Genomic DNA, 20,274 nt, shown 5'->3' on the forward strand with positions numbered 1-20,274 from the left:
ATACACAGTAGGGGAGGGGGGGGTGTATATAAGAGAAATGAAAGACATGCACTCTCCCACTACAAGAGGGGGATGAGAGTCCTATGACGAAAAGGGGGGAGGGGGGGGCACACATGCACATATTGCTTGAAGGGAAGAGGTTTACTATTGGTGGGTGAATCTAGGAGGGAGGAATGTACATGTATAGGTAGAGAGAGGAGTCCACACACACAAATGTAGGAGAGAAAGGATGCACACATAGGGACTCCCACTAAAGGAGAGGGAATAGAGGTCTTGCAGAGGAGGAGGGGCACATATTGGAGGGGGGAGAGAGTTGGGTGGGTGGCAAGGTACCTTAAGGATGAGGGGGCTCCATGACATACACTATTTTTTCTTCTCATAATTGATGTTCCAATCTTGTGAAAAGACACACACACACACACACACACACACACGCACTCAATCGTAATGTACTACCAGTTATTTCGCTCAATCAGATATATAAGGTAATATGTATTTATACAACATATATACCATCACATGAGTACTCATACCTATTAACCCTCCTCCCATATGACAATGATTGGACTTACAACTTAATTCCTATGTTTGGTCTAAATCAACCAAATGTAATCCCTTAATTTCACCTCACTCTTACCATGGATGTAGTAAAGTTCTCAGGATTTTCCCTCAGTTAATGTCACCATATCTTGTCAATCTATTAAAATGACTATTTTTACCTATCCTCCATAAGAAAAAATCTCCTTCTTCCCTTGTAATATCTTTAGCCAGTAATATCTCGTTAAAAATGTCGTTGAGAACCTTTGAGTGAGTATAGCACTTATTTGTCTTTTCTCTAATTGGATTCCCATCGCTCTCTTAGATAGACTAAGTAGAGTGCTCTTTAAGGGGCTTTTAAATTACTAGTCGGGAAGTGTGTTTGGACATAGGGTACATGGCAGTTGACTGGCAGTAGTTAGCTAGAGGCCATAATTGGCATTTATGTTAATGGCCTCCCCGTGGCATATACCTAGCCTATATCTAAACCTAAACTCCTCACCTTATGCCTCATAATCCAACAACTACTCTTCTCTCCACTGAGCATCTATCTATGGCAACTCTCTCTATGAATTGTCTATGATAGTCTCATTTTCAAATGCCTTGTGCAACCCTTTGAGCCCCGCGACTCCCTACTAGTCTCACCTTGCATTTCTCTACCTTTCTCTACTATTCCCTACTTCGTGACTCCCTACCAGTCTCCACCGCTAGCAAAGCTGTTCAAAATCACCTCTAGCTCCCTCTTCCTCTCAGTTACCATCTGCCTCTACCACCCCCTCACCTCTCCTCTCTTCTCTTTTCCCTGTTACTCTATCAAGCATTCTCATCCCTATTCCTTAAGAGAACGCAGGAGAGTCTCAAATGATGTCTTCTGTGGAGACTTCCCCCATCTTAGCAACTGAGCAGTTTAGCGCAGTTGGTAGCGTTCCTTCTTCCTCCTCCTCTTAGGTCCGCTCCCTCCATCTCTGTATGCATGCAGATCGCCATAATCACTATTGATTAATGGTGATTGCACTGCGATATGATTGTGAGGTCTTGGTTGAATCTGTGACTATACACTGATAACCAGCTGTGAATCGCCTTCGGTTGTTCCCTGCGTTGTGATTCCTATAGTCACAAATTTCTCTATTTAGTTCAAGTGTGTTAGATAAGTTGTCTCTTGAATTGATCCATGAAGGTTTAATGCTTCGGAGACCAGCCCTGAGATTGTTACGGTGTGTCAGATATTGAGTTTTCAACCTTGTGTCGCTGCAGATATAGTCCCATGCTTCCCTTTGCATTATGATTGCTCGGATTGCATATGTTGGAGCAGGTTAGCAATGATTAACCATCCTGTTTAAGAACCGAATCCCAGAGTTCCTTTGTTGTGCTCTCTAGCTGCAGATTTGTTTGATCATAAACAATCGAAATAATGGGCTTGTTTGTGATTGATCATTGAATGTGTGCTTGTCCAAAAGCATCATATGGGGAATAGCATCTAAACCTTTTGCTTGCAGTTTTAAAGCCTTTCATGTATGGTACATGTGATGACTATGGCTTAAGTTTTAATGGGAATGCATTAGTCATCTCACTCTGTCTCTAGTTCTTAACCTTGTTGTCTACTCACTTAGACCCATAATGATGGTTTATAGCATGCATCTCCTTGTCTTCTTTAGGCTTGGAGTCTTGAGTATTTGAAGATGTATGTACTATGCGTTTTCGTACTTACCAGAGTCCTAAATAAAGGTTTAGTCCTGATCTAAGTCTTTGCACTGTAGGAATCCATGGCCAAGTCAAGCTGGCTGACCTTTTTGTTACTCTGGTACATGCTTGTAAAAGGTTGTATCATGCATACCACCAATTAATGGTGGCTATACATACCCACCAACCCTAGCCCAACAATCCACATACATATACTCCACTGTTATCCACAAGCCTTCCTCGATGTACTTATGCTTACCAAGGCAGCTAACTTTCCCTTCCGTGCATCTCTTTGGGTATCACTATGCCTGATATGGTGTTATCTGTTCACTTCTTGTAGAAGTCCTGACATATTTGTGAGTTGCAAGGGAAAGAAACATTTTCCTCTCTCCTTTTTGTTTTAACGCATTAGTCTTCTCCTTCTATATTTCAATTTTTAGCTCTCAATTTGGCTCATGTCTTTAAGATGTTATATATCTGTGAGTGTGGATGGTTGTTCCTGACTAGCGATAACAAGTAGTTGAGGGTTATGACACCTGTAGTCCCAAGAAGAAGTTGTGTTTTGACTAACATTTCCTCTCTTGGATGGATGCAAGTAACAATCCTTGACACTGGAACTCCTCTCATCCCAGTCGCTTTGAGATCCATCTTTTTAGGAACAACTTCTCAAAAGTGTACCTTTTTCTAATAAAAGTTATACTTCAAAAATATTTTTTGGTGCAAATTCAATTTTTAGTTAACTAGGACAGAACCACTACCTATTTCCAGGAGTGAATTCGTAGTCCTAACACACACATCTGTCTCACTTTCACCTTTATTAGGAAGGTGGATAGTGGATTCTGCCTAGTGTCAAGTTATGTTTCCCCATTATCACTGTTATTCTTTATTTCAATTTGTATTACTACTGTCTCTAACCCATAGTCTTCATCTTATCTAGGGATGGAAGTCCATGTTGCTACTTAAAGGTTATTCCGTTGATAACCCATGCCCCTCACCTACAGTTCACTCTATCCTAGCTTGTATAAACAGTCAATCTACCCATGAAAGTATTAATTGTGCTCAAGTCCTAGAAGTCCCTCATGCCATGACTCTCACAGCAGTTTTAAGTTTCAATGAATGGGTAAAAGTGCTCACATCTTCCAAGTATATCCCCAAAACACAAGCCCTTGTAATGAATTATTGGGAGAAGTAAACAACATCTTAGCTCAAGATGCCAAAGACTTGGAGTCCTTTGCCAATGAAGGATTAGTACTCTTTAACTTTCTTAGGCATCTTTGTGGACAGTCACCCTTTGTGTCTACAATAATGGCGGCCCCCGCCATTGTAAATGGTGCTACTTTTTTTGATGATGACGAAGAAGTAGCGGGTGCTGTCAAAGTTTTTCAGTCTAGCATGGGAGAGTCCACCACATCATTTCATTTTGATGTCCTCACTGGGGGAGGGGGGGGCACACATGCACATACTGCTTGAAGGGAAGAGGTTTACTATTGGTGGGGGAATCTAGGAGGGAGGAATGCACATGTATAGGTAGAGAGAGGAGTCCACACACACAAATATAGGAGATAGAGGATGCACACACAGGCACTTCCACTAAAGGAGAGGGAATAGAGGTCCTGCAGAGGAGGAGGGGGGGGAGTTGGGTGGGTGGCAAGGTACCTTAAGGATGAGGGGGCTCCATGACATACACTATTTTTTCTTCTCATAATTGATGTTCTAATCTTGTGAAAAGACAGACAGACAGACAGACACACACACACACACACACACACATGCATTAACGGGCATGCATGCACACTTTGTTTTTAGTGAAAACACACATGCACATGCACGTGGATGTATACACGCACATACACACAACCCTAGGGGCAAGGGGACAAGAGTAACATGTACAAAAACACGCATGCACATTACCTCAGGTGGATGAGAGAGGGTTCTGTGGTTATGGTTTTTTTTTGGGGTCGGGTAGGGAAGGAAGGGAAGAATGGGACAAGAGTGGGTTAGGGGATGGGGGGGGAGTATACACAATACATACATACATGTGTGGGTCTCTCTCTCTCTCTCTCTCTCTCAAAGCTAATATGCGAGTGTTCACACAAAGAAACACACAAATGCACACATTCATGAGGGGGACTAGACCATTGGCATACTATTTGTAAGAAACCAAAAAGAATTTAGACATTTTGCTGAGCTCAAAGTCCCTCCAAGGGGATCCTTATACTCCTGAGGATGTGATCATCGAAATATCCAGGAACTATAAGAAAATTTATGGAAGTTCACGCTATAAAAGATGATGAAGGCACTTACAATTGGGAATGTGTTATTTGTGTAGGAGATGGGCAGATAAGTCTTTCCAAGAGCACCTTCTCCGAGTGTGAGACACTACTCATTAAGTGGGCAAAATTTCACCCCTTTAACACCCCCCACCCCTCTCTCTCACGCTGGGCACATGATAGCTTTTTTGACCGGTTTCGGTAGCTTGCAGCTTGACGGTTGCAAACGGAGTGCACAGGCAGGTAAGGCCAGCAATGCTCCAATAACCAACGAGAATCTGCCACAGCAGTTGTTCTTGCCGACTGAGTGACCTGTGAGCACGTGCCCGTGATTTTGATACGTTTCGAGAGGGTCTAACACAGTTGAGGTAGGCATGTGCCCATGATTCTGATAAGCTGCAGCAGGCAGCTTTTGAAAGAGAACTTGAAACGGAACTGCTCATGTGCCCAGGCTCTCTCTCTCTCTCTCTCGTCTCAAATCAATAGAATATCAAAGCTGCATAAAAGATCGAAATGAGGAAGGCACAAACATTGACGACGAAAATGAAAGAAGCAAGCAAGCAAAGAATGTTAATGGCAATTCCATTATAATTCTTGATTGCGTGCAAGAGAGAGCACAATATGCATGCTCATGTAGGTCAAATTATAAACCACACTGAAATGCAAAACTGAAGGCAGTGTGAGCTCATACACTCCATCTTCCTCTGTTTCTCATGTCCTCTGTTGACAGACAATCGCCATGGCTTCTGAAGCTGCAATTTTTGGCCTTTTTGAGCTTCTGAGATGATCCTTTGCCTCGCCTTTTACTCGTCTCAATGCTTTTGACGCACCTTTCGCTCGCTTTCAGTTCCGTTCTCTCAAACCCATCTCGCTTCTGCTGCGTCAACTTTGCGGCTCGTTGCCTGCAGCGATTTTCCTCTGATGCTCGGGAAGGGCCAGGTATTCCCGCTCATGCAAGCAGTAAATCGGATTCTCAAAGAACTAGCGCGAGGGGAGTTGAAGAAGACGTTGAAAATCAGAGGAGTAACGCCTCCATGCCAGAGTCGACCTCACACGAGGTCCAGACAGTATTGAAGATCATAGCACAGCGAAAATGGGATCGTGTTGTGGAGACAGCTCTCCGAGATTCTGGCGTCACATTGACGAGCGAGCAAGTGAACGAGTTGCTGAGGCGTCTTTCGGAACCAAGGCTGGTGTTACGATTCTTTCTCTGGGCTGGACAACAGCCGCGATACCAACATTCGTCCGACTCAATCCAACTCATTACAAGGTTATGGGGCCATTGGAAACATATCAAATCGTTTCTCGAAATCTCAAGTCAGTTTAGGAATCATGATTGTGGAATGACAAGTAGAAGATTTACGGTGCTGATAATGGGTTATGGTTTAGCCGGTATGGTAGATGAAGCCATGGATACTCTGGAAGAGATGAGAAGGTTTGGATGCACGCCGGATTTGGTTCACTACAACTCTGTTTTGCATGTTTTGACTAAGGCCGAACGATTGGAAACTTCCAAAGCTGTCTATAATCGTATTCTCCAAGAAGGCTTGACGCCAAACGTAATTACTCACACAATTATGATAGCTTCGCTGGGGAAAGCGGGGAAACACGAAGAGGCTTGTGACCACTTTTTAAAACTCACCGCAGCGAAATGTAAACCTGATCTTCAAGTTTTAACCACATTGATGAATTCTGTGGGCAAATCTGGCGGACCCAAGAAGGTTTTGGAGCTCTTTAAAAACATGGGAAATATGGGCGTGACTCTTGATCTACCTATTTACAATGTTTTAATTGATACCCTTTGTCAGCAAGGCAAACTGTCAGAGGCAGGGCAAGTTTTTCTTACGATGGAGGAAGCAGGCTATGAACCACACTCTGTGATCTTCTCAACGCTAGTTAATGGGTATTTCAAGGGGGAAAGAATCGAGGAAGCTGCTCAAATCTTTGTCCAAGCGTTGGATAGCAATGTGACGCCTCAAGCGCCCACTTACGCTGCAGTGCTTTACTCCCTTTGCCTCTCTGGCCAGGCGGACAAAGCTTACGAAATGGTTACTGGAATGCAGAAAAGGGGTTGCATTCTCGATGTCACTGTCTATAACACGGTAATTAGGAGTCTTTGCAGGGAAGGCAAGCTACAAGAGACTCGCATTGTGATTTGTGCAATGAACAAGGTTGGTATTTCTCCAAGTATAATCACTTATACGATTATTGTAAATGGCCTTTGCAGAATTGGGAAAGTCGATGATGCTGCAGAAGTTCTCCATGAGATGGCTGCAAGTGGTTGTCCCCCGGATACATTCTGTTATAACACCCTCTTAGGTGGCTTGTGCGACAGAGGTTACTTTGACAAGGCAGACAAACTAATTCACAGAATGATGGAAACTGGTTGCAGTCCTAATATGGTGACTTACAACACATATGTGAAGGGTCTGTGCAAGGTCGGCAGACCATATGATGCTTACAAGTTTTTTGATCGAATAGAAAGTGCAGGCTATTCCCCAAATAACCGGACCTTTTTAATGCTCATCATTGCTCTTTGTAATGTAAAAGACTTTGAAGAGGCATGGAAGGTTTTTGAAAAAGCCACCAATCATGGTGCCACTCCTGATGTAGTCTGTTACCAACATATGATTCGGCGTCTTTGTGAAGTCGACAGGCTAGACAAGTCGGAGGAGCTCTACAATCAGATGATTGAAAGGGGTCTTTCACCAGATGTTGTAATCTACAACAGTTTGATTAGTAATTACTGTAGGAAAGGCCATGTGAGCAAGGCTTCAACGTTATTCAGGGAAATGGTCAAGAAGGGTTGTTCTCCAAATCCTTACACTTACAAGATACTGGATGCTGCTCATCGGTGTTCTTCAAAATTCCCAGTCTTTTCAAAGTAAGCAGCGAATAATCTTGTAAGCAAATCAATAAGTGGTTGTTGATTTGCATTGGTGGTGTAAAAGTAATGCCCCTCCCCCCCCTCTCCCTCCCTGGCTGCCCGTGCCTTTTACCCACCACCAAACGAGCCCAGGCATATTGCCTTTATAGAGTGTATAGTGCATGTGCGTGGGGGGGGATTTTTGTGTGCATGCGTTGGTCATTTTAACAAATCATAGATGCGTCGACCGCTGCTTGCTTGCATGCATGTATGGGTGCATTATGTGTATCTTGCTCTCCACGACTCTGGACATGGAGAGCAAGATACACATGGATCTTACTGTAGAAGCACTCATACATTTAGTCGTTCCTATCCGCTGCTTGCTTGCATGCATGTATGGGTGCATTATGTGTATCTTGCTCTCCATGCCTCTGGACATGGAGAGCAAGATACAGAGTCATGGAGAGCAAGATACACATGGATCTTACTGTAGAAGGACTCATACATTTAGTCGTGCTGATAGGAACATGGATCTTATTGTGCAATAGGAACATGAATCTTATTGTAGAAGTATTCATACATTCAGTCGTGCTAATATGTACAGTGAATGTATTTACCTGTGCATCTGTACAAACAGGCAGGCACACATGTACGGATTTCAGTTTGATATCAAGGGTTTTTAGTCTTTGGGAAGTATGTTTGACTGTTCAGCAACTCTTTAAAAGATGGCACAATGAATAGGTCATGCAGGATTTCGGGCTGTTGCTTAGGAAGCAAATATATATTGCTACTTTTGCGAGGAGATATATAATGAGAACAGAGTATATACAGCTGCCTTTCTTTAACTGAGTATTCAATATTGCTACCTTTGCTAGAAAATATATAATGAGAGCAGAGTATACACTGCTGCTTTTCTTGAGTAGAGACTCACACACACTTTTTTTTTTAGTGAAATCTTTTATTTTTGTGTGGGAAACCCCAAAAAGAGGTAAAAACCCACCAATAGGTACAAAGAAAATTTTTACAAGTAAAGCCTCAGAGAAAAACTCATGAGGCAACCTGATAAAAAGTTACATATCCATTGGGGGAGAATCAAACAAAACATCCTCCAGTTTTAGATTGTTGCTTTGTAAAAAGTGATGCAGTGGAGTAACTGCACCATCAATAAAAACTAGCTGTTTTTTGCCCTTATGATTCTTCTTAATATAAGCTGGCGGCCGGAATTTTTGAATCACAGGGTCAAAAACTTGTTGTAACCAAGGATGAAAAGAATCCAGAGAAAAAGGAACATCTGCATCCTGAATAGAAATAGACTCTGGCATGATCATCACAGGCGAAGGAACTGGATCAACATCAGTACAATCTGAAGAAGGAGCCGCATCAGATAAATCACGACTCATCGTTTCAGCTTCACTCTGAGTATCAACCTGAGATAAAACATGTACAGCATCTTGTATAATCCCTTTTTCAAGAGAAACATCCATATCCTGAGGAGGAGGAGGTTGGTGGTGCTCAACAGGAGAGTGAGCCTGAGCTTCTTTAGCAGCAGAAAGATTGGCCTGTGATTTATCTACCTTCCTCCAGTAATGCTTCGGAGCAGTGAATGAAGGCTTATCCAGCGAAGCCATAGCAGAGACCGCCGGAGGAGAAGGGGGAGTAATCTTGATTGCCGAGGAAGGAGCAAGAGGAGTGGTCTTGGAAGCAGAAGGGCAAGCACGTGCAAAATGACCAACCTGGCGGCACCGATAACAAGCTGTAGGAAAAGAGGCAAAATGCAACCGAATGTGCATCGGATGGGCAAAACCTAGATCAAGATCCAAAGTAGAAGGCACTGGCTGCATCATATCCCATATAACACAAATACGAATATCTCGAGTGGCCTGCAAAAACTCTTGTCTCGGAACATGAAGAGGCCTCCCCAAGAGCGCTGCAAGGGTAGAAAGATGCTGAAGAAGAGAAACAGGCAGCGCTTTGAGGGTGATCCGTACCGGGCAATGAGTCAAAAGAGAAGCTGTTGGATCAAAAAGAGGATCCCAAGGCATGACATAAGCAAAGAAACCTGCCCCCCAGGAATCCCAGCACAATTGACAAGGCGCTCCACCACCTTCGTCGAAGAACAGTGGGCATAATAAAACCCTTTGCCCATAAAGACAAAGGAGGAAATGAGATCCAGACCCACGGCAGCTTCAGCCCAACGACGAAGGTGAGCTACAGAAAGAACCCTGCCCATAAAGTAGAGACAGATCACAAAGCTGCTGAGCCTGTCAAAGACTAGAGATCACAAGGGCATAATCCAAAGAACAAACCAAAGGAGAACCCAAAGAAGGAACTTCTGTAACGGAAGCAACACACATCTGGCGAAGAAGATCCAATTGGAGAGGAGAGGAAGGTCCATCTGCAACATCCAGCTTTGCCGATTTGAAAGAGCACGAAGGAAGCAAAACACCTCTCTTCCTCCGAATGAAAACACGTGTGGGAGCAGAGGCAGAAAGAGGAGCTGAAGCAGAGAACACGAATGAGGCATCTGTCGAAGCAACAGGAAAAGGGGAAGAAGAGGCATCAAGGAAAGAGCAAGACGGAGAGGGCTGCTCCAGAAGAGGTACGGACTGCACAAAAGGAGCAGAATCGGGCTGTATGGACAGACAATGCAGAGGGGCTGTACGGAAATCAGAGGCGACAGGAGGCTGGGACGATCGTATAGTCTGTACGGACGATCGTATAGTCTGTATGGAATGCAAAGAGGGTACGGCCGAGTGCAAGAAAGGTGTGGATGAAGACGGGCAGGGTACGGATGTGGGCTGGAAAGGTACGGCTGCAGGCTGCAAAGGAATGGGGATGTATGGAGCAAGGACAGAGGATGACGGAGCAGGCACGGGAGGCTGTGAGTGGGAAAGCAAGGTAGGTTGGGGCTGTACGGACGAGGGGGAGGCTCCATCGCTCTCCATTGCTAGAGACACACACACACACACACTAGTACCTGAATGTCATACACACTAGTACCTGAATGTCTAAGTGCTGTATTTAGTGATGTTAAGAAAGAAGAATCAGCTTCCCTAGGATTACCATTTATTTACTTTCAAATAAGAATTTTTAAGGGATGCGATTTCGTCTTGACCAAAAGTCCCAAAGGTATTACTTAGTGACACCTCCTTAAGGGGTAGTGAATGGGAAAATATATCATCTTCATTCAAAGCTACGATCAGCGTGAGAGCTCTGACACACATCCTCAACTCAAGAACAAACTTGTTTTTTTACAAGCATAGAAGACATGTTTTTAAAAGAGGATCTCTAGAGGTCAATTTAAGTATGACCTATGTCGAGTTTCATTCAAGACAGATCTCACATTGAAGTGTTGATGAGATGTGATGGAAGTTTCGAGAAACTTGTATGAGAGAACCATTTAATCCAGTATGGATTGCTTCCTAATCCTGACTAGATTGAGGAACTACATGCACTTTGAGGGACTGGAACAGCCGCGATGGAGCTGGGCTGGACTGTGTGGCAGCAGGACAGAAAGGCAGCCAGGATAAGGCACTGCCCGGGCTTATTTATAGCCATGGCTGTAGTGGAAGACCCAGTTGGATGAACGTGAATATCAGGTCCACTTTATTGATGAATTTCTAGATTTCATGCAATCCTTTGTGCACTCTAAGGACACTTGACTTTGTGCCAGTGGTTGAATGTTAGGGTCAAATTGATCAGGTGACACATGCTTTGTCTGCGGTGATAAGGGACACCAGAAACAATTTAGAGGAGCATGTAGGATGCTTTCTATGCATTCATTAGCCAGCCTGCCTGCTCGACTGTTGCTAGTTTCTTTGGGGTTTGATGCTCAAGCCATTGAGGCATTGCATGCAGCCCATGGAAGGATGTAGTGTGCAGATACCACAACTGCATGATCCATTCGACGGCTGCTGACAGGTGCACAATTCCTAACCCCAGTAATCCTAACCCCTCCCTGGTATATAGGTCAATGTGAAGAAATAATTTGAAACAATCATTGGTGGTCCTAGTCATGTTCTTCGCCCTGTCTCGAGTCCCTTTGGTCCCTTAAACTCTTGTTTAATCCAAATGGTTGTCCCTTAAACTCTTGCTTAATCCAAATGGTTGGTCGAGCGTGCTTGTTGCAGTCTTGTCATACATTTTAATGTGTACCTTTTGACAAGACTTGAGCGCTTCTCTGCTTAGATGTGCACAATGTTTTTAAAAATGCATTCAAGTGTCTACCTTTAGTGCTAGCCTTCGTCATCATGGCTGAGTTTGCCCTTCACCTCTGGAGTGCTGACAGAAACTCAGTATGAAGACTTTGTATAAATGGATGCTCAAGTATGTGTGGGTGTGTGGATTTGTATGTGTGAGAGCATATTTTTATACTATGGTCTACACCCACTGTTGGGCGCTGATGATGTCGATGTCATAGTAGCTAGTCCCTGCTATGCGTGATGGAGTTTATGGTTTTCAATCTTATGAGTGACTATCGTGAGATTGAAACTGCACTATGTTGTGTTTTTAGAGGATGATTTTCCTGGATTCATCTAGGTATAAGTGTCTATTGGAGCTGTAACAATTTCGACATCTGTGGCACTTTTTTAAATTCAAGGCTCTCTTAGGTGTAGATGGATATATTCTAGTCTTACAAAGGTATGTGTATCTCTTAGGTGTAGATGCATTATTGAGAGTCATCCCTCATTTGCCTGGCTCTTATTCTTGCACATGACTTATACTTTTATCCATACAACATATTTCGTTTGGTATAACACCCATTTTGTACTTTTTGACCACACTTGCTGTCTTTTGTTCTGTGGCATTCGAGGGAACGCAAGTTAATTTGGTCGAAGGACATGACAAGGAGCTCGTTGTAGTTATCCACGCCCTCAAAACGTGGAAGCATTTATTATTTGGGCAAGAACTCACTGTTTTTCATTGACCATCAAGCGTTACATTGGTTGCAAACCATGTTAGCAACACAGTGGTTTGACCGTCAAATTCAATGGACAAACAATTCAGCAGCTCAACAAATGATTCTTTAAGTCCTAGGAGTGTAGCATGTGGTAGCGGATGCTTTCAACAAGAAGGGCATCGTTCCTACAATTTCCATTGTTCAGGTGTCCCTGCTTTCCAATATGCGGAACCAGTACCACGATGATTCAGAGTTCCAGAACTATTGGTTCAGAGCTATGCTGGATGACTGGCTCAACTATTACGCCATACATCATGGGTGGTTGTTCTAAAAAGGCAGGCTTTGTGTCTAGTGTCAGTTTTGGCTAGCTATTTTGATTCAATGGTTGGCAGACTTCGAGGGGTGCAAGGCACCTTGGAGAAGATTCTAAGGAAAATGTTTTTTGCCACATATTTGGAGTGATGTTCATTAGTCCAAGTGTGCCAACAAGTGAAGGTTTCTCATGGAAAGTTACCTGGTTTACCCCAACCTCTTGAGATTCAGGATAAACTTTTTGAGCAAATCAGCATTGAGTTTGTCATAGAATTACCTCCAGCCATTGGGACTACAAACATGATGTGTTTGACCATAGTGGACAGGTTTAGCAAGTTCGTCATGCGTATTCCCTACAAGGGTACTATCGACTCTCTTACAAGGCTACCTGCTCATGAGGTGATGTTACCGAATATATGGGATTCCACGAGCCCTTATGACAAATCGAGACTCCAAGTTAACCAGTCAGTGAGTGTAATTTACCCAAAGCTTTCTCACAGCGGCTGTTTGGTATCTTCTGCCATCATTCAGATCGTCAATGATGTGTGTTGGAAAGGTCACCTCCCCATCTGTAAGCCCCCATATGAGGAGAGCATGGGGGAGGGAGACCTAGGGCAGTACCCAACAGGAAAAGAGAGAAAGGGGCTGCCACATAGACAGCATCATGGCTGGCATGAGGGCAGCACATCTAGAACTGTTAAGGGCAGGACAGAGGGCCAGGAAAGTACGGAGCAGAAGCAAGACAGTCTGGGACAGATTGCAGAGGATCTAGGACATGGAGGCGCACTGTTTGCAGAGGCGCAGACATGGCAGGGAGTGCAGGCTCAGATCTGCAGCAAGGAATGTGACTGTCAGTGGGCAGGTGGCAGGCCTTTTATAGGCTGCATATTTGCCTTGAATGGAGGGCCAAAAGCCCTGGAAGTTTGGGCCATAAAAGGCCTGACTTGTGAGCCCTTTAAGGGCGGTTTTTACAGACTGAGTCGGTTTTTTGGTACAGGCCTTGGGGCCTATATAAAGAGGCCATTCAGGCCTCATTTCAACATCATCTGGAGCAGCAATTCCACCAGCAGAAGGAGCAGCAGCAGGGCTATCTTTGGGCCTACAGTCAGGAGGAGAAAGAAGTACTTTGTGCTGCAGACTTAGCTAACAGGAAGCTGCCCACCTAGACTGGTTTCCAGACAGCAAGGTGGAGAAGATCATTCTAGACGGAAAGTCTACTCACGCTTGAGGTGGAGCACACGGACTCTAGTCTAGAGATAGCCAGCAGATAGGAGAAGGACCTTGTGGTAAGATCAGAGGACCACACCATTGGTGGGACTCTGGATCTGTCTATTTTGTATTGTGTCCATATTTGTGGACGGAAATATATTATTTGGTGGTTTCTCTATCTAGTTTGGTTCATTGTCTATTGATGAGTCTGCACACCTATTGAATGCACATAAGTAAAGAAGTTTGTGATTCCACACCCACACCACACACTGTGTGAGCTCCTGGGCATTATTTCCGCTGCGTGTACCCTCTGTTGGGTATTTTTTTAACATGGTATCAGAGCCCAAGTAGGAGGCTCACAGGTGTGGGAGCTTGAAGGCAGGGACCTTGCTGAAGGACGACCCTGATTCAGAAGCTCTAGGGAATCGACTTCCACGACTGGAGGATTGTGCCCTTACGAGAAGGAGGGTGACTCAGGTTCAGTCAGGTGCGTTTAGAGTTCTGGTTTACTGTATTTGAGTTTGGTTGACTTTGCTGTGCGGTATATACAGCAGAGATGTCGACAGCCTCTTCAGCCCCTGCTATCCCTTCCTCCTCCTCCAGTTTTCTCTCTTTCACTATCCCTAACTTTGGAGAGTCTGGGAACCTGGACGGGACTAATTACCCAATCTGGAAAGTGAAGATCCGGAGTCATTTAGTGGCTCGGAAGTTGTGGAAGCTGACCACGGGAGAGGAGTCGAAGCCGGCAGACATGGTGGACAGTAAAGGGAAGGTACTCATGGCAGTAGACAGAGAGGAGCTTGAAGCTTGGGAAGAAAGAGATGCCCATGCCCTGGCAATAATCATAGGGACTACGGCGGACTCTGTTCTTCCGCATATCCAGCTGGCCGAGACATCAGTAGAGGCGTGGGCCACCTTGAAGGATCTGTACGAGACAGATAATACCTCCCGGATCGTGCTTCTTCAGCATCAACTCTACAATCTTGATATGGAAGAAGGCGATACGGTACATAGCCATTTGACGAAGGTTAAGGTGGTGCGGGATCAGTTAGCAGCGATTGGTCAGAAGATAGACTCATGCCATCTGGCCTTGATGGTACTGAGGAGATTGCCTCGGAGTTTCAAGAGCTTTGTTACGGCTGTGACAGCAGGACAGAGGACCAAACCTCTGACATTTGAGAAGTTGTGTCCATTACTGCTACAGGAGGAAGCTCGGGAGAAGCTCTACAACAAGTACAAAGATGACAAGGCGATGCTGGTGAAGGATTCCGCAGGTAAGGGAAAGGGCAAGCCTAACAGTGGCAAGTCCAATAAAGATGACTCTGATGACGAGGGGACTTCGAAGAGGAAGCACAAGAAGAAGTGTTTCTATTGTGATACGTCCGGACATTTTGCAAAAGACTGCAGAAAGAAAAAGGCGGATCTGAAAAACAAACAGGAGTCTGACCCAGATTCAGAGGGAAAGGCCAAAGCTAATGTGGTAATTGAAGAGTTATTCCTGGTGACATCACCGAGTGTTACCGAGGTCAGGTATGTTGATCCCGAAATCATAGTAAGGATGTCTGACGTAGAGAGTTGGGTCGACGAGGAGTCAGATGCCTTTGTGAAGGTGAAGGACAGTATGGAGCGCTTGGTACCTTCCAGGTGTGTAGCTGTTGACACTGACACGAGGATGGATTCCATGGAAAACCCTGGGGTCTCATGGTCAGATGGATGCTGGACTTCAGAAGGGGACAGTACAGGATTAGGATTACACAGGATCTTGGCGGGTGCCTCATTGAGGTACAGGGTTTGCTTTCAGAGCGAACATTCAGGCAATACAACAGTTTGGTATGTATTTGATATTCTGCATTTGAGCCTTTATAGCATGCTGTGGAGAGATCCTGCTCTTCATTTGCCTCAGGTGATAAGAGATTGGAAGGAATTGGCCTTCTTCGAAGGCAGAAGGGGAAGTATGGGTGCTTCTTGAAATCTCGGACGCAGATTGCTAGAAGGTGGTGGACAAAGAGTACTGAAGCCAGAAGAGTACCTGCTTGAGAACTCAGCGAGAGTTCATGGTCCAGGTTATCTGGAAATATTCATTGGTTGCAGACCTTGCCAAAGGAAGGACGGGTTGAAACAGACCCTCAGAGCATGGTGCCTGGAAGACTCCAGGTTGTTCACTCATTATGAGGGGGACGACTGGAAGATCGTGACGGCTGGATTGCTCGAGTTCAGAGGCGGGAATGCGACTGAAGGAGGTGGTACCAGGAGGTGGTACCAGAGATGGACCTGTGTACCAGGATGGTGTGCGGAAGCGGAACCGAACCTGGTGGAGCAGGAGCCACTGGATGAAAAGCCAGGAAAAGATTTTGACACCGAAAGGTTCCAGAGGACTACGACCAGGGAGTTACTGGAGCATCTTCATCGACGTGTTGGCATTGGGCTGAGATGTGTCGGTGAGAGGGGGTGTTGGAAAGGTCACCTCCCCATCTGTAAGCCCCCATATGAGGAGAGCATGGGGGAGGGAGACCTAGGGCAGTACCCAACAGGAAAAGAGAGAAAGGGGCTGCCACATAGACAGCATCATGGCTGGCATGAGGGCAGCACATCTAGAACTGTTAAGGGCAGGACAGAGGGCCAGGAAAGTACGGAGCAGAAGCAAGACAGTCTGGGACAGATTGCAGAGGATCTAGGACATGGAGGCGCACTGTTTGCAGAGGCGCAGACATGGCAGGGAGTGCAGGCTCAGATCTGCAGCAAGGAATGTGACTGTCAGTGGGCAGGTGGCAGGCCTTTTATAGGCTGCATATTTGCCTTGAATGGAGGGCCAAAAGCCCTGGAAGTTTGGGCCATAAAAGGCCTGACTTGTGAGCCCTTTAAGGGCGGTTTTTACAGACTGAGTCGGTTTTTTGGTACAGGCCTTGGGGCCTATATAAAGAGGCCATTCAGGCCTCATTTCAACATCATCTGGAGCAGCAATTCCACCAGCAGAAGGAGCAGCAGCAGGGCTATCTTTGGGCCTACAGTCAGGAGGAGAAAGAAGTACTTTGTGCTGCAGACTTAGCTAACAGGAAGCTGCCCACCTAGACTGGTTTCCAGACAACAAGGTGGAGAAGATCATTCTAGACGGAAAGTCTACTCACGCTCGAGGTGGAGCACGCGGACTCTAGTCTAGAGATAGCCAGCAGATAGGAGAAGGACCTTGTGGTAAGATCAGAGGACCACACCATTGGTGGGACTCTGGATCTGTCTATTTTGTATTGTGTCCATATTTGTGGACGGAAATATATTATTTGGTGGTTTCTCTATCTAGTTTGGTTCATTGTCTATTGATGAGTCTGCACACCTATTGAATGCACATAAGTAAAGAAGTTTGTGATTCCACACCCACACCACACACTGTGTGAGCTCCTGGGCATTATTTCCGCTGCGTGTACCCTCTGTTGGGTATTTTTTTAACAATGTGTGCATGAAGCTCCAACTGTGCAAGAAGTATACCACGCTTCTAGTTTCTCATGTGTCAGGGCACTATGCGGGTCCAGCATTGACAGCCCTTCTAGAATTGGAGCAACCCCCAAGATGTAGAGGTGGAGTCTGAAAAGATATTGCTTCACAGATTCAAGAAGGGTACAGGTAACAGTCAGTACGTGTATGTAGTCAAGTTCAGTATCGGGGCTCCCACGAAGCATCATGGGTGGACGAGGATTTTCTATACATTCTCTTCGCATGCAGGGAGGCGTCCAACATACCCTAGCTCCAGCTTCAGCAGAAGGGGGATGTCATGGGCTTGCTCCAGCCCATAGACATGCTATTAGCTCTGTTATATGCCAATGGCAGTGGCAAAGGAGCAACGTACAGCAGCAGGACAGATGTAGCCAGAAGGAGGGCAGACTCAGCCAGCAGATGTGGCTCAGGCAACAGCAGTGCAATGAGGGTCTGCAAGCCCTTATATAGGGCCCTGACCTAGTAGGCCCCTTCACAGACCAGGCCAGGTCTGTCAAAAGGCCATAAAGGCAGTCAGCCAGCTTAAGCACAGGGTCGGCTTGTTCCAGCTGGGCCAGCGAAAGGGGGGGGGTGTTGCATCTATAAAAGGTCCTCAGTACGAGCAGCTCCAGCCTCACCCTATGTAGTGGCAGCATATAAAGCAAGGACAGCTATGTCATCCATGCATTAATAATCCTTGTAACCAAAGAATACATGCGATACATGATTGTCCTAAAGATAATCAAGACTGCCTTGCAAGTCACACCAGATCCTAAGACACAGAAGACATGTTTTTTCCATGTTAACTGTAACAAATGTATGACTTTGTTTCCAATACTGACTGCAACCTTGTTTCCATTGCTAAATGTAGCAAATGTACGACACTGCTTGCAATGCTAAACTGTAGTCTGTAAGCTTTTGTTTTAATGGTTTTCAACTAGTCTATTCTCATAAGGTTTTTTCTAGACTTGGTATCCTCCTATTTATCTCACAATAGGCGTCTGGAAAAATAATTGTCATTGATAGTGGAAGTGAGAGAGGGAGAGAGAGAGAGGAGTGCACACGATATAGCTACCTGTACACTAAGTGTATTGACAATGAACATGAAGATATACATGTGAACCCCTTAGGGTTAGGGTTTGGGTTTGCCCCTTTGCCCTATGTGGATAGTGCAATTTACACTATCTTTAACACCCCCTCTTAAATTGCACTGGGTAAGTAGAGGGTGCATGTACAAGACCTTTTTGTGGATTTCGTTTGGTGCATATGATAGCATCCAAAACTGAAAAGAAATCAAAGTAGTATGTGTGTATGTGAGCACAGTGATACGCAGTGGAAGCATGTACAATGAGTACAACTTACGATCGTGTACATATCGTGGATTTCCCCCTCTTAAGTTGTGGGTCATCCTTCGCCTTTGGGAATAAAACCTAGAAGATAGGCCGAAAGGAAGAGGAAGGAAATATGGAGAAAGTCAAGTCCACCTGGATCAAAGACTAGTCGATCAAAAGATGACTGCGTGAATGTATGAATGTATGGTTGTGTACTGAACATGTCAAAGTTGAACATGTCATGAGTCATCGTGGACTGTGCAGCTGCTCTGAAGAAGAGGCATCCGGATGTAAGGCTAGTCGATGTAGCTATGGAGAAACAATCTGGTAGGTTGAGATATGAGGTTGTCACCAACCCAAAAGAATTGACATCAATGTGTGAGGTATGCTCCAGTAGAAGTATAATCTCTGTCGAATGATACGGGGTCGAAGAAGACTGCATAGTCGATGTGGATAGAGTGATCCAGGGGCTGGAAATCAGGGGCTGAAGGTGTAGGTATGATGCACTGCTCTGTTGAATAAGAGGCCCGCACAAATGACAAGGTATAGGAACCTGTCCAACTTGTATGCTCAACTGCCATGAGCTGGAGGTTGTCTGCTGTGTGGATGGCTAAACATCCATCGGCATGGGATGTAGCATCCGTCATAAGCTTATCGAGAAGGAGCTGGCAGTGTAAAGACCTAGAAGCCTGAAATACAACTGAGAATGCATAAAATGTCCCTGAGGCGAATGAGGTGCCGAATGCTGATGAAGGGACTGATCTATAATCTTGGATCCAACCATTGATCTGCATTAAGTATGGACTGTATACGACAGCCATAAGTGCATGATGGAACACTGAGTCTCCCCAGGTTGCGCTATGGCTGAACCTGATGATGTCTACTACACTGGAGCATGACCACACTGATGCATAAGTATCCTCATACCGAGGAATGATTTGCTGATCGAAAGTGGTGGTCATAACTGGATCCAAGGATGCAATGCGGCATGAGTGAGCCGATGCTGAAATGTCCTGAAGACTGATTTGTTGATTTGAACTGTTGAAGGGAACTGAGCCCAAGGTATGCTCTGTGTCAGAGGTGAAAGCATCAGTGATGGATGTTGGAATGGAATCACCTGAAGAGTTGAATGTGCTAGGGCATATATCTCTGCATGTGGCAGAAGATGTGAGTGCCTCGTGCTGAGGACTTACCTGCTGAATAACTGCATGATCATAGATGAACTCCTGCTCAGTATTTGCATATGATGCGATACTAGATGGAGTCAGATCAGTGCATGAATGTGATGGCTATACATCACTAGAATCAGCCTGTGCTGATGTAGATGGGACTGCCTCGTACTGAGGACTTACCGTCAAATATGCCTCGTGCTGAGGGCTTACTATCGAATGTGCCTCATGCTGAGGGCTTACCAAGAAGTGTGCCTCATGCTGAGGGCTTACCGAGGAATGTGCACGATCAGAAACTGTAGGCTGATCCATGCTAACATCTGAGGCATCTGCAACTGCATCTGATCTGTCAAGGCCAATGAGGCTAGAGTCTGCATCATAGACTGGTACATACCCTATGGCAATGAATGGTCGAAGTAGGTTCTCTTTCCACTCACGGATCTCGTCCGGAGTCATGACTGGTGTATCATCAACTGTGTGATGTGGATAGAGGCGGTTTGGTGCTCTGTGCAAGAGGCTTACCCGTGTACCGGCG

General features: G+C 45.2%; 1 protein-coding gene across 4 annotated transcripts in view; it reads left to right on the forward strand.

Moving 5' to 3' along the window:
• The first annotated feature begins 5,151 nt into the window (after positions 1 to 5,151).
• The window catches only part of LOC147898209 (uncharacterized), a 71,751-nt gene continuing 56,628 nt past the window's right edge, over positions 5,152 to 20,274 (forward strand). For all 4 annotated transcript variants that reach the window (XR_015541537.1, XR_015541538.1, XR_015541536.1 and 1 more), the window contains exon 1: positions 5,152 to 7,371. Coding sequence is in view for 1 of the 4 variants with exons in the window: in XM_087379251.1 (XP_087235377.1) it covers positions 5,303 to 7,371 (2,069 nt within the window). In the remaining 3 variants the exon portion in view is untranslated. The remainder of the gene's footprint in view (positions 7,372 to 20,274) is intronic.

This window comes from Dipteris shenzhenensis, chromosome 9 (genome assembly GCF_047967505.1).
Source record: "Dipteris shenzhenensis isolate YYH24624 ecotype China chromosome 9, Dip_SZ_1.0, whole genome shotgun sequence".
Taxonomy (NCBI): Eukaryota; Viridiplantae; Streptophyta; class Polypodiopsida; order Gleicheniales; family Dipteridaceae; genus Dipteris; species Dipteris shenzhenensis.